The 16,234-nt window shown below is 31.4% G+C and overlaps 1 protein-coding gene across 1 annotated transcript; it reads left to right on the forward strand.

Annotated features, from left to right (window-relative positions):
- Positions 1–439: 439 nt before the first annotated feature.
- On the forward strand, positions 440–15,094 carry LOTGIDRAFT_238022 (hypothetical protein; the record flags this gene model as incomplete). Its single annotated transcript, XM_009048747.1, has 25 exons — positions 440–444; positions 1,057–1,156; positions 1,416–1,493; positions 1,672–1,734; positions 1,946–2,059; positions 2,510–2,626; positions 2,810–2,863; positions 3,149–3,211; positions 3,555–3,678; positions 4,054–4,150; positions 4,519–4,628; positions 5,034–5,057; positions 5,450–5,618; positions 5,870–5,988; positions 6,398–6,537; positions 6,825–6,926; positions 7,255–7,318; positions 7,489–7,580; positions 7,930–7,959; positions 12,911–13,003; positions 13,178–13,250; positions 13,399–13,469; positions 13,705–13,848; positions 14,125–14,268; positions 14,544–15,094. 25 exons carry the CDS (start codon positions 440–442, stop codon positions 14,634–14,636), a joined length of 2,283 nt encoding a protein of 760 aa, XP_009046995.1. The 3' UTR covers positions 14,637–15,094.
- Positions 15,095–16,234: the final 1,140 nt, after the last annotated feature.

Here is a 16,234-nt window from a genome sequence, read left to right on the forward strand (position 1 = left end):
GACGCTGTTTTAAGGGATTTGACTGATTGGCCAGAAACTGCAGAGGGTGGCTTGCTACTTTCGATTATATTTGCAATATCATGACATACGGTCAAAAGTCCCGTTCCTGACTCTTTATCCTCTGAAAATCCGATGAATGTAGCATCGTCTCTTGAAATAATGAGATGGAGCGTGTGTACATTGTCGTCATAAACCGTTTGACACAGTCTTACGGAATAAACATGACGAAAATTTTCTAAATTCACGGGAGCAGCCATTTGTAAATAATCTTGCTTCGATTCTACTTCCGGTTTTAAAGCTATTTCCGGTGAAGGCTTGCACCGCTAAATGCAATCTGATAATTCACTTTCTCAGTTGTATTTGTCTCAATAACTGCATTTATACCACCACACTCTTTATATTTTCGACGATATCTCTTTGATACACAAATCTTTCAAATATGAAGTATGTCCTTTTCGATCATTTGTTTCTCTGAGTGAAGTAAAATTGAAAAAAAAATACCCTCTTACTGCACGCTTTACTCATTTCACATTATTACTGTTGGTTAAATAGTATGGCTATTTTCATGTTTATTCGGGATTGATAGTGACTGATCCATGTATACAATGGTTGTGACACTAAATGATTCTCCTGTATCACTAGATCAAGTAGGAATATGTTTATTTATGCAAAGAACCTTTCAGAATGTTGCCTTCCATTTGCCCATAATTTGCAAATTTAAAACTAAAACTTGATGATATTTTGATTGTCACCTTCATTCTTTTATTACGACATGTTAATGGGACAGCTGCGGCATTAGTAGTAAATCATACCTTGATCTCAGAAATGTGAATCATTTTGTTGAACTAATCAGTAATGATGTTCACTGCTTACTGTTGAAATTTGAGCCTTGAATTCAAATGTATCCATAATAATGCGACAATTTTAGTACTGGTAGTTCTGAAGATTATTTACATATATTCAAGGTATGAATTAATCCCCAGAAGTGCTGCAGATGTCCCTTAAGTCTTCTCTGTCTTTTTATGTTATCTTTCAATTTTTTCTCTTTCAAAAAAGGTTGAATATAGATGGTCTATTGGTTTATTTTCCCTATGATTATATATATCCTGAACAGTATCTGTATATGCTGGAGTTGAAGAAATCAATTGATGCTCAGGTATCAACAGTGTTTTGTTTAAAAGAAATTTAATTTAATTGATTTATAGGCAATTTGCTGATAGTAAACAAAATATATTACAGCTTATTTAAGTTTGATTTCTTAAAGACAAAAGATTTAAGAACTACCTGGAAAATATGAGCCAATATCAATGAGTCTTCAATATGTTTTGCCAACCAGGTGTGAACTAGAATGATTACTGTCTAACAAGAAAATCAAAATGTAGATTAAATTGTTTTTTTTTTTTTGTATTGAACAGGGTCACTGTGTATTGGAAATGCCTTCAGGAACTGGAAAGACAGTATCATTATTATCGTTAGTATTAGCTTACATGAAGGTTTGTGAAATATTTTTTATTTTGCCTTTAACTTACAACCAATAAGCTCCTGAGATTAAAGAAACACATTGTGATTGATTTGAAAGCAATCACTTACTTCACAGTTAGTTTAGCTTCTAAGACTCAAAGTGGATTTTTTTGCGAAGAAAATGATATATTGCAACTGTCCAATTTTCAGGCTAATCCATTGGAGGTTACAAAACTTATCTACTGCTCTAGAACAGTTCCTGAATTAGAAAAGGTTAGATACTTTATATTGCTATCATATTGCTCCCCTTTTTGAAAACTTTTATTCCCTTCTAATATTAAGATATCCATTTATTACCCCTTGCTTACCCACATAACTTAAAAGATATCATTTCCAATATTTTGATTGATAACCTCTGAATAGTTTATCCTTATCATTGTATCTTTACCATTCATAACTGATAATCATAGTCCTTGACATGTAGGTAGTAGAAGAATTGAGAAATTTGGTGAAGTTTTATGAAACTGAAACAGGACAAGAACAACAGATTCTGGGGTTAGCTCTCAGCTCCAGAAAGAATCTATGCTGTCATCCTGAGGTAAGTAGTGATTTAATGAATCAAGAAAGCGAAAGAAAATGGTTGGAATACCAGAGCTCCATTCTCCTCCGTTATGAATTTGTTTAATCTGGATTTCAAAACATAAGAAGATATACCTTAGGAATTAAAGAGAAAGTTGATGTCAGTTTCATAGTGAATTAAACCTGCACGTTAAGAAGCAATGAACACACGCATAATTAATAAGTCAAAGTTCATAAAAGAAGTAATGGTTTCACAAATTGTTGTAGCTGATATTGGTTTAGGTGGATATCAGGAAATTTATCATAAATATATATCTTTATTTCTTGTCTTAAACTCTTTTTGAAACAAAATTCTATCCAAAAATATTAAAAGTAAGAAAAAAAACATATAAATTTTTGTGTAATACATGACTGGTATATTTCTCAGATCTAGGCTGCTGCTTAATTTTAGTTTGGTGTCTTATCCTAGGTGAGTCAAAGTCGAGATGGTAAAACAGTAGATGGTCAGTGTCATCAGTTAACAGCCTCCCATATTAGACAGAAACATAAACACAATACAGATATCCCTGTCTGTTCTTTTTATGAGGTGAGATTTGGGTATACTTTGTACCATGACTCCTGAACAAATTGGACATCTTGTAGAATTCATGGTACTGATAACAGTTTATTTACTATCATGTATGATGATGACAGATGATTTGATAAAACATATTGCACAGTATCATGTTGTTTGTTCTTTTAAATGAATGGTTATTATTTTATCTTGTAGGATTTTGATGCTCATGGACGAGATACTCCTCTGCCACCTGGTGTATATAATCTGGTAGGTCATTTTAAATCAACTTTATTCTATCAATACTGTTTCTCCCACAACTCTAATTGCAAAACACCAAAACAAGATAAATTTGACTTAACTGATTATGAATGAGGGTTTACTGTATAATGGTTTACTGTTTTTAAATAATGGTTCACTGATTTTAGATAGATGGTTTGCATGTATTGGTTTTAAATAATGGTTTACTGATTTTGAATAATTGTTAACTGACTTTTTAAGCTAAAATTTAACAAGACTGAAAGGTTTCAATGACCCTAAACCACCTTATTTCAGGATGATTTAAGAGAATATGGAAGAACGAAAGGATTTTGTCCATATTTCCTGACAAGACATGCAGTAAGTATTGATAAGGCAGTCAGAATGCACTAGTTTTAGAGTCTTGATTCAATGGTCAATACTTGTGGGAATCAATCTACAGTTTCTAAATCCTCTATTTCTAAATGTTGTATGAAAAGAACACGAACCAAAATATTACTGTACGTTAAAATTCTTACTGAATCTTTATAGTACAAGATGGTGATAAAGACATAAGCAATATCAGCTAGCCAATCTAACTATGTAACACTATATAATCCATACAGATTATTTCTTATTAGGCCAAATAGAAGATATGGGATATTAAATTTTATATAAAAGTTGTGTAGCCTAATCTTCATAAGGATCTTTTGTTATATTTTAGATTCATCATGCCAATATAGTTGTATATAGTTACTATTATTTATTAGACCCTAAAATAGCAGAACAAGTATCAAAGGAATTATCTAAAAAGGCTGTGGTAATCTTTGATGAGGCTCACAATATAGGTGAACCTTGTTTTTCTTTTGTCTATAAATATTAAGAGTTGAGTTTATGAAAGCTCAAGAATAGTATAAGAATGCAATAAAATACACTTGTTCCTGTCAACAAATATTTTTATCTTTTCTGATCACAATATAAGCTTCATCTATCATTTGAATATTGTTTAATAATAACATTACATGAACTGTTAAAAGAGCTCTTGCAGAATCACATTTTGTTTAAGTAACTTAATTGGTTGAGAACTGAATCCTCTTAAATAGACTAGTGATGAGATGATGCCATCATTCGTTCAAAATTGTCTATAGTCAAGGATCATTGGAAGGAATGGTATTATTAGACTTGTTCTATATATTTTATGTTAAATGTTATTTCTATTGTAGATAATGTATGTATTGAATCAATGAGTGTTAAGATATCAAAAAGAACGTTAGAAAGATGTTCTAATAATATAGAAAGTTTAGATAGACATATCAAACGGTAGGTTATATTGTAGATATTCAATATCCAACTTACCTATTCTCATGGATGTTGCAACAAATTTCTCACTTTCAGTTACACATTTAAATTACAAATGTCTGGGAACATAATATTCTAAACAAAGCTGTAGGTATCACTATTTTTTTTATTGAAAAAAGTATAGAGGCCCAATATATAAGCCTCAATTGATGTCTGCTGGTGTAATGACATGGCTCTTGATTGGTGAGTTCTGAATCAGATTATGTCACAGCATTCAAAATTTTTCCTTTAATCCCTTTGTCTAATTTTACTCAATTGGATCCTGAACGTGCAGAACTCATCGATCAAGTGGTCCCTAGATGTATCTGTGAGTATAATATATATTGTAGAGTAAAAGAGGGAGATGAAAAGAAGTTAAAAGAAGAATATAATAGAATGGTAGAAGGATTAAGAGAAGCCAATATACAGAGAGAAACTGATGTTATTTTAGCTAATCCAGGTAATATGTCATTATAGTTCTAGCCTGTCATAAAAACCATTTTACTCCAATTATTATATCATTTCATATTTTCCATATATATTAAGCTTTAAAACAATGATCTGTAAGAATAGCAACCGTGGAGCATGTTCAGGGCAGGACACAATAATCATGGTATATCTACTGAGTGGAGTGTATAAATAGTCCACTGATTGTCATAGTTAGACATCAGACTCTATTAATCCATTTTTCTGAATTTAAGTTCAAGTAAAATATTGTCTTCTGTGTTTTAAAAAGAGTTAAAATCAATGTTGTAAGATATTTCAGTCCATGGTGGTTTATTGGAACTTAAGAAGTATTTATTGGATGTAAATTGTACTCAAATTCACATGTTCCTATATATAATATCTTTATCTTTTATTTCAGTTTTGCCAGATGAAATTCTTCAAGGTAGTTGTTTGGTATATTATATTTATTAATAATCTTTGTATTATGGATAGATACTTATAAATATTTATTCATTGTTTGTAAAGAAGTTTCCTCAACTTTTTAAGTGTATTGTGGACACTCATAGCATTGATTTGATTTGCACCTAATTTCAATCAGGTCTGTGATTCTTGCAATTGCTCTATAACTAAGCATATATTGATTTCACTATCACAAAAGCAGCTTATGATATCTTAGGGCCTTTGCATTAAGACCGTAATAAAACACAATACAACCTCTTTACTTTCTTGTTTCAATATGATCTCACATTATCATTATTTTTTTTTACATGAAGCTTATTGAAGTTGGCCGAACAGTATCTGACATGAAAGTTGAATGAATTCCGTTATTTTCAGAGGCTGTACCAGGTACAATCAGAAACGCTGAACATTTCTTAAGTTTTATGAAGAGATTTTTAGAATATTTAAAATCTAGATTAAGAATACAACATGTAGTATCTGAGTCTCCACCATCCTTTCTGAAAGATTGTGCTCAGAAAATATGTATAGATAGAAAACCATTGAGGTAAGCTAAATACTCATTGATGTACAAAAAGCTAAGTTTGAGATTGACTTAACTTTTCGTCTTACTTCTTTTAAACAATGAACTGGGCATGATTGTAATAAATAGTACATTAATATAGTTAAAGTGGTAGTACTTACTCAACAGAGATTTCTGTGAATGGTTGACAAATTAAGTTAAATAAGTGCACATAATTTAGAATTATATGGTTTAATCTTGTTAGGACTGTGAAAGTTTCTTTGAATTTCTTTCAGATTTTGTGCTGAGAGACTAGCATCATTAATGAGAACATTAGAACTAACAGATATGGAGAATTTCTCAGCTTTAATTTTGTTATCAAACTTTGCTACACTTGTTAGTACTTATGCTAAAGGTAAGTTAATGTTTGTGTATCGGCCTGATGCTATAGATGATGTATAACCAAAAAGACATGACTGGCTGCCAATTGAGAAAATGATTTGCTTTGCCAATTTAATGTTGTTATTACCTACCTAAAAGTAGATTGATTTACTTCTTTCAGTTTACTGCTTGTTCACAGTGTCATCTATTAAATATTAAATATTATCATTTATCTGATGTGCAAATGAAACATTTCAAGTAGACACACCAGTTTAGTTATCAGATATTGGCAGGCCATCTGTGTGTATTCATTGCTAGTACAATTGAAAATAATAACATTTATCACCACATTGATTAAATAAAGTGGAATCTCTGTTTATTTTCTTGATTTTTGGGAACATCTATTTATCCTTAGCTGAAATTATTAAATTGTATTATTTCAGGTTTTGTGTTGATAATTGAACCATTTGATGATAGAACACCAACTATCTCCAATCCTATATTATATTTTAGTTGTATGGATGCCTCTATAGCTATTAAACCAGTCTTTGATAGATTTCAAACTGTAGTTATTACTTCTGGAGTAAGTAGAATTAATTTATTCATAATATGCATGTTATTATTTAGTTGAGTGAAGAAGGAAAAAATAGAAACAGCCTTATTTTACAAGGATAGCAACTTCAATTTTCTGAGAACCTGTGTATCATGTAGTACTTGCGCGATCTTTGATCTTTTCCAGACAACCTTAACCCATTCGCAGCTGGCTCGAGTGGAATTGGCTTGATCAAGAGTTTTAGGCATTCAAGGCTCTTGTTGGTTAAAGACTGTCCTGCAAATCATTTCATTTACAATTATGTATCTATTTTCTAGACTTTGTCACCATTAGATATGTACCCTAAGATATTAGATTTCCGTCCTGTTACCATGGCAACATTTACCATGACTCTAGCTAGAACTTGTATCTGTCCTATGGTAAGTTTCAACAATCAGCTTTTTGTTTAATTGAAATTTCCCACATACTAGAGATATCAAATACAGTATAAGTCTCCAGTTTCATCAGTATAATGCCAAAGTGTGCTGTATTAAAGGAAGGGTTTCTGTTATCAGACTCTTATAAACTCACCTAAATGATTTGAGCTTTCTAGTCTTGGTGTCAAAACAAAACAGTTACTTGAATTGAAATTGAGTCTTCATGTATTTTGTTAAGTCTTTTATAAAAGAATAGTATAATAACTGGGTTTTTATCAGTCTAATGTAATGTAAAGTATTTATATCTATAACCTGATTTTTGTTATTTCAGATTGTTAGTAAAGGAAATGATCAAGTCGCCATGTCATCAAAATTTGAAACAAGAGAAGATGTTGGTAAGCCAATATTTAGACAAAAACAAGTGGCTTGTGTCTAGTTCTGCTCTAACAGGCTAATTTTTCATGTTCGAATTAGTGTAACCTTAAATGCCATAAATTTTATCAAATTTGTAAGAATATTTGAAAGCTTGTTTATATGTACTGTTGATTCAAATTCTATATTTCAGCTGTAATCCGTAACTATGGAAACCTATTGGTAGAAATGTGTGGTGCTGTACCTGATGGAATCGTGTCATTTTTTACAAGTTATATTTATATGGTAGGTAGTTATAGTTACTTGAAGTAAAAATTACAGGTGCCAATATTTAGTTCAGTCAAAGAGTTTTTAGTCGAGCTTTTTTTTTACACATCTAGATCCCATTCAAAAACATAAACAGTCCAATTCTCCGGCCCTCGTATAGTTTCAATTACTAACTATTCTACCCCAAAATTACATATTGAATCAAACCTGAATTCACAAATAATCTAGATTTGTTGTTCACTTTTTTGGTCAACTTTTTATCTTCAAAAGGTGAAAACTATCTCAAGCAATTAAAGTTATGACAAATATCTTTGAGATTGTACCTTCAATTAATCATTTAATGTATGGTTTATTTTTTTTTTTATAGGAGAATGTGGTTGGAGTTTGGTATGAACAAGTAAGTATACTAGCTATTTGTATATTAATATTTTTCCTGGGTTTTTTTGTCTGTATGTTTTTAAGGTTTCTCTATCTCATAAAATTTACACCCATTCAAGAGCTTATAGAACATTGTATGTTGATGAGTATCTTAAAGTTTCAAAGTTCTAGCAACAAGCCCCTTGTATGCAAACTTAATGATATGTTAATAAAGCGTTGATATGATTAGAATCCATTCTACTAATTGCTTTATGAGGACTTAATTCTTATTACAATTTGACACCTCAGTAGTCATTTTGAGCCAAAGTTGAAAGTCATCAGTTGTAACAACTGGAAAAATATCATTTCCAAAATGTTGCACATTGAGAACAAGTGGTTTTCCAGAATAAAATGCAGTGTTATTGTTTAATAAAATGATTTTTAAACTTGCATGTTGTTCATTTCATTTCTTTAGGTGCTATTATTTTTCAAGACACTTTAGGGTCAACAGGGGTCATAAAAAAACATTAAGTTTGGTAACAGATTCTTTGTTTATTTTCTAATAAAAATTTATGGAATAAAGGAAAAGAAAAATAAACGATAACAACATATGTATAGCAAGGATTCATATTCTATAACATATCACAAATAATATCACATACTTATTTTATCACAATATTCTTTAAGGTATTCCTTCTTCCCCCAATTCTTTGATTTCCCTTCTGGGGAAATTCCAATCCCAAAGGATTCCCTGGAATTACTTGCCCTCTAGGATTCAAATTTTATTGTACATAAACAAAAAATAATTTCTTTGATATACAAGGATACCTTCCATTTTCATAGCAAGAGCAAAATTTGGGAAAAACCTAAAACTCAGTCTTGACTAGATATTTAGAAATCCTTTGAATATTTTTCAGAGAATTTCCAATGAAAATTGCACACTTAACACAGTCTTACAATGCATCAAAACTGTTATACAAATGCAAAAAATAAAAAGTTCTGTAATTATAATACTTATTTGACTTATTGCAAGATTCACTTAAGTTTAGATAATTGATAAGCTTGTGTTAAAATGTGTTTTTTCAATGGAATATCTCGATCTTTTAGACACTGAAAATGAGTGTGAAGTATGATAATTTCGCTGATTGCCATAAATACATACAAAAGATGTTCTAACATTTGAACATAAATTTGAAATATGGACATAAAACTTGAAATTTATTCAAAATCTATTTGATTGACTAAAATAGTTATGGGTAAAAATGTTTACCCAATACTTTTTTATTGACTTAATATATAAAAAAATTCTGTAGTTGGCCTACAAATATAATCAAAGATACCTTTTTAAAGACAGGAAATTCTGAATGATTTTTCTCTAAATATATTTTTAGATCTGTCATTCATTTACTTTATTAATTGAATTGAATAGAAATCAACTAAAATATAAAAACCTGTTAAAATTTTCATTTTATTCAGAAACCTTTTTTTAAAATCGTTAATTCAATATGTATTTTATTCTGAAAATTTAAAAACTTATAATTTTGTGAATACGATTATTGACATATTAGTTAGATCATAAATGATTTGATAATCAAAATTTACGAATAATTAACTTAAATTATGATTAAATGACAATTTCTAGTGTTCTAGGTTTATAAGATTTTATTGTGCAACATTTTATTCAAATTGAAATTTTTCGTTATCTTAATTCTCAATTCATTTATGATCAGATTTGACAAATTTGAAATTCGAACACAAAATTTATTTAAGTTCATTAACATGCACATCTACAGCCTTTGAGTTTAATAACTAAAGTATGCGGATATTAATGAGCTTGTTGGGAAAGACATGTACTTCAACAGCAATATTTTTGCTTCAGATTTATTAATACACAAATCTTGTTGAGTGTTTATAAACAAGGGACATCTTAGTAATCTGGCACAAAATAAATAGCACTTATACATTACAAAAATACACAAGAACATAAAGCATGCAAGACAAACATATATATATATATAGAGACTTGACAAAGGATACAGGAGACAAAGACTTTATAAAGAGAAAGAAAGCGGTAGCTGCCCACAGAGAGAAAGAGAAAGAAAAGAGGAAACGTTTTCAAATTACCTTGAAATTACAAACACATTTAACAAACACAAACCAAAAATATCAACACTGTATTCAATCAACCACAATAACTCCAGGTCACTTCAAATATAATTCAATTGCACATTTAGCACTAGGTCTAGAGTTTGAAAAAAAAAAACAGTATTTATAGCACTATATATAAAGATGTAGAAATTCAAATCTTACTTAATGTGGTACTTGATGATGCTCATCAATAATGGCCGATAATTGTTGGATCACGAAGGCATTATCTAGTGTTGACTTCCTTGCATCGGAAGCTAACTGGTGACATAATTCCAATAATTTCTCTTCTACATTTCTCTTATGTACTTTTGGTCGGGTATTGTTGGTTCTATTCCGTTTATTTGCAAACCATGATTTAACTTGAGTAACACTGATTCCTCCTAATCGAGCCATATCCTCTTTATCCTGTTTTGAAGGGTAGGGATTCTCATGGTTCTGCTCATACCATCTCTGCATAACGGAAATTCCTTGTTGATTTAAAGGCTCATTGTGTCGAACTCTTTTCACATTTTTCTCATCAATAACTTCCAGCTTGCGTTTGGTTGGAAGACTAGGTTTTACTGTACTGATCAGAGTTGGTTTTCTGTTAATAAACCCATTAACAATATCTTTAGTAGATTTCTCTAGTGGGCTCAAGGTTTGTACAGTGTGCATCTCTTGACTTATCTTGTTGGCAGCTGTGTGAGCTTCCATCATGTTGGAGGGCAAGGATGAGGTTATTTTATCGGATTGAACTTGCCCTGTAGATGTTATAGTTGAAGGGATTGGTGTAGCACATCTTGTAGGTCTGACAGCTTTTGTTTTTAATCCTGACTTATGTCCCTTACCCATTGAAAATTGAGGATATTTTGACATCTGCCAGTTGTCAGGATCTTGTTTAAATCCAGGGTTTCTTGACAACACTTCAGGAGGAAACATTGGGTAACCAGGGCCTGGCTTCCATCCACTCAACATGGCTGACTTGTTGACCATTTTCCTCGTCATGTCACTACACATCAGTGGAACTGGGTTAATATGATGGTAATTCTTCCAGTCTTCATTGGTTTCAGGAACATAGACATAATACTTTTGATTGGTCTCTTCCAGTTGAGTTACTGTCTGTTTATGGGACATAAATATTGGTGAAACTGGATCCTCGGAAAAAAATCCACTGTCTTGTTCCGTGGATGGAGCAGGACTCTCAGCAGTTATAGGTATACCAGTTATTGGTGAACAATCTGGACTGCTGACAGAACTATACCAATGATTCAGTCTATCCTTCCCATTTATTTCACCTTTAATTTGATTCTCCATTTGTAGCACAGATAAAACCAAATCTGGGGTTGAACAACTTCGATCAACAATTGAATCTTGGGATAAATTCTCTGTGGATAATTTTGTTTTATCAAAATTTACATCAACACTTTTCTGTTGCTCACAGTATTTGGCTACATCTGCTGGGTTGTCATAGTAATTTGAATAATATACTGGATACTGCCAATCTTCATACACCATACCAGCTGAACGGGACGATAAATTATAATATTCACTGTACTGGGCAGCGGCTGCAGCTAAAGGGTTAAGTATCTGTGAGCCAGGATAATTTTGGAGGGAAGGGCAAGACAGTTGGTCCCAGGTGGAGAAATTGGGTAATGGATGGTTGGAAGAGGAAGGCTGGTTTTTAGCCTGCTCAGTGACATGATAGTTTTGGCTATCTGTAATTTCTGAGACTGTAGAAACAGCAGTATTTTGTACAGACTTCTTGCCATCCTGTGCATTCTGAGAATCAATGGCTTGATGTTGTTTAGTCACTGTAGAATCAGGATGAGTTTCAACTAAGCATTTATTTTCATCAGATTTTGTTGAAGTATGATGTGAGTTATTGTAACAAATACCAGCCATTGCTGTGTATAAATCAGGTAATTTTACAGTTTCTGTGGAGTCACCAGATACCTGAGCTGATTTCCTATCATTTTCCTCTGACATCTTACTCAGCTATACAACTTTATCTTCACTCCAAAACTTGTGATCATCTAGTCAACTTGATAAAACTAATGTCTCTTACAATGTCCCTTCCCTCATTGAATCATCTTCACTTCAATTACACTTTCCCACCTGTCAAACTTTGTTTTAAGCCTTCTCATTGGCTGAGCCAGCTGTCATTATGTGACACAGGAGATGATTGGCCTAAATCCTTTGCATGTGCATTGCATGGTTGCATGGTTGACCTTATGAGGTCAAAGAATTACCTCCCTTTGAGAACAGCTAAGTTTTAAGACTTTTTGTTCTAACTGTGAGTTGAAGAGTGTTCAGTTGAAACCTAACATTCTCCAACTGATCACCTATTGTCTAGTGAACATTAGCTCATTACTCTAAATATTTACATAGTCTTACAATAACTCCTCATATACACCTCTATAGTATAAACAATACATGGCAAAAATATAAGAAAAATTGTTAAAATTATGACCCTTATTCTTAAAATTACTTTGACTTTTTAATATTTATCTAATTACCCAGTTTTTGTAATTTGAATATGAAAATTGTCATATATATTTTGGAGTAAATAATTAGTTCCATAATAAGTATGATATCTTTATATTTGGTCATTTTGATTGTTTGTTGTTAGCATTATTTAACTATTCAATTTGAAACAACTATTAGTTTGGTTGTGTAGTTTAATTTTTTTAGGCCTCATGCTATAGGTTTAGTGGATTTTACATTTTGCAAATAGTTCATTATCTTATATAAAATTTGTGATAATCTTGTTTGAATTTTGACATGCTTCAAGAGCTATTAAGCATGTCATATATAGATTTTATTATAAATTACATATTTTTTATTTCAAAACTTGTATATTTCAGGGTATAATTGACCAGATCCAGAAACGTAAACTATTATTTATAGAAACACCAGATGCTGCAGAAACTTCTCTGGCTCTGCTCAATTATCAAAAGGTGAAATTATTTCTTGGAGATTATATCTATCTCGGTACCTCCATCTTTTATAACACTAATATTTCAAATTTCTATAATTTTTGAAGACATTGGCAAATATGAAAAGAAGGTACTTTGGAACATAATGTAACATGATCTTACTGTATTTATAACATGGTATGTTTGTATTTGAAGGCATGTGAAAATGGAAGAGGTGCTGTATTATTATCAGTAGCAAGAGGAAAAGTTTCAGAAGGAATAGATTTTGGTAAGAGTTCCATTGACATGCATTACAATAAATAATTGATAAATTTAAATATTTATGAAGAAATTGAAAGGTAATCAATAATTTTTAAGAGTTATGCTGAATACATACATATACATGTATTTTATATTGGATGGTATGAAATTTGTAGATCACCATTATGGAAGAGCTGTTATTATGTTTGGTATTCCCTATGTTTATACACAGAGTAGAATTCTGAAGGTGAATAATATTAATTATCTAGCATCTAATTATAGAGAAGAATATTTTACCAATTTTAACCACTATTATTCTATCATCAATAAGTATTTTTGATAAATTCAATGAAAAGTAACGAATGTATCTGAAATAATTAGGCAGAAACTCGCAGAATACTGACCCATGGATTTAGATTCTAATTCCATTGCAAAGAAATTGACAATATTTGTGATAGTGATTTGGATACATGTTTTTTTAGGCTCGATTAGAATATCTAAGAGAACAGTATCAAATTCGTGAGAATGACTTTCTAACGTTTGATGCTATGAGACATGCAGCTCAATGTGTGGGGCGAGCTTTAAGAGGAAAAACAGACTATGGTATTATGGTGTTTGCAGATAAAGTTAGTGCCACTTTATAGAAAAATCATTTGTGTTTGAATTTGTCATGAAATTCTGCATTCAACAGGAAAATTCAAATTAAATCTGTTTAAATTTCATCATCTGAAATACACAACTAGTAAAGAAAGCTCTCAATTGTGAGAAATTCAAATATTTGCAAAAATTATTCAGACATGGGTTAAAGATTCCAGTACCTCCGATGTGTATTGATAATAGTCTTTATTCTGAATTTTTCCTTAGTTGATTTGAGGTTAATCACATATCTAATTTGAATTTAGAGATTCGCAAGGGCAGATAAACGTGGTAAACTACCAAGGTGGATTCAGGAATATTTAACTGATAATTTATGTAATTTATCAACTGATGAGGGTCTTCTGGTGGCTAAAAAATTCTTACGTCAAATGGCTCAACCATTTAGTAGGGTTGGTATCTTTTTTGTTCCTTATTTGTATACAATTATTCATGTTAATGACCTTATCAGCACATTGTAACTAGAAGAACGCTTACTTACTTATCATCTGCCTTGGTCTTACAAGTTTTCAGCATATTAAAGAATATTAAATACTGTAGGATTACAATACTAAGTCTACTCTGTCTGTATATTGGGGAAATTTTAAACATGCATTAACATTTATTGTTGGAGATTTTTGCTTTGATGTACTATATTTTTATGGAATTATGTGTCCTCATCTTTCAGGAAGATCAACTTGGTCTGTCACTATTAACTTTAGAACAACTACAGGCAGAAGATATGCAGAAAAAACTGGAATCTAAAATGCAGTACTTGTGAGATAACCATGATAATCGGTCATTGTGAAACACCTTATGCTCCTCTGCAATTGGGCTTGTCATATTTGCATTTCTTTATAAAAGTCCTAGGTTATTTTGGGAGTATTTTCAGTGGATTAATTTGTAATAAACTCTGGTTAATGTAAGACAAGAGGTGCTAGCAAAGCTTCAGTTGAATATATTTCCAGGCTTTTCGAAGTCAGAAGTTTCTATGTGAATGGTCAGGCTTCTGTACCTAAAGTATCTTTTGATTCAGGACTTGACAGTATATTTTGATATCATGGTTGAACCATTTTAAAACAGAATTAATGTTGATAATGTACATTAAATAAGATTTGATGTGTCAAGGGAAAGAACTCTGTATGTAGAAGAATGATCTCTAACCCTGGGATTTTTGATGAGACAGATATTGGTTGACTATCCATGTAGGAGTCAACAGAGATAATAAAACATATTTATAAAAGTCTGAGTGTCATTTCCATTTTATCTTTCACAATTTTGAGTCTGATTTTGGTGTATTCCTATTAGAAACTACAACAACCATTGGATCATAAAAAAATAGTCACGAAACTCCTGCCACAATCTTCTACAAAATCATATAAGATATGAGAACTTTACTTCAATTATGTCCAATATATATCATGAAAATGGCATCCTAATAGGAACACTAAATGTTGCATAGATAATTGAAAACGTTTCAGCATCTTATATGATGAAGAAATTTCCCACAAATCATCTGATGTTTATTGTAATCTAAGCTGTTTAGCTTTCCCGCACCATCACCCACAAGACCCCTCTCATCCTTACGCAGTTGAAGAGGGTCTGTCCTTGCCCACTTTTGCTAGAATTTTACTTGACCTTGAAATTACATAAATGACCTTGAAACATTGGATTTCCCGCCAAAATTGTTCCAATGCTGACAACTATATACCTGATGGTCTTGTCCAGGTTGTCACGTGATAGACTCAACTGATCTGTTGAACTTCAATATAACTACAAATGACTTTATTGACAATGTTCTGTGTGGAGATACAAATACTAAATAGCTTGATAATGTGAAGCAGTTATGTGGTATAAAACCCTCTGACTTGGTACAACTGGGAATCTTATAATGGACTTTCTACCTGTTTTAAAAGTGAGGTAAGTGCAGAATTTGTTTAAATTTCCTACATTCTATGAATTCCAGTGAATGCCTGCTGGTAATTTGATGATTTGATTTATATATTTGGACCACATGTTATCATTTCATACTAGATTAACTTTACCGTGCATAAAACATATTTTGGTGAATGGTATCAAATGATGTGCAATATTTAATCTAGTATTTTGATAATGAGCCAGCACAGCCATCCATAGAAATTTTTCACCAAATTCTTTGCTCAAATCATGTTTTGTAAGTGGACGTAAGCCATTGCTTGTTAAATTTGAGTTGCAAAGCTCAAGCATGTTTCTTTAAGATCAAATGCAAGATTTGGATAGAGCTCAGATTAAAGAAGAGTTTTAAATGTTGATATTTATTCAAAATAGTGATACACTTACAATTTCATGTGCATAGGTTTCTGTTAAATTCTCACTAAGAGATGATGTGGGATCCCACTT

Source organism: Lottia gigantea (genome assembly GCF_000327385.1).
Source record: "Lottia gigantea unplaced genomic scaffold LOTGIsca_128, whole genome shotgun sequence".
Taxonomy (NCBI): Eukaryota; Metazoa; Mollusca; class Gastropoda; family Lottiidae; genus Lottia; species Lottia gigantea.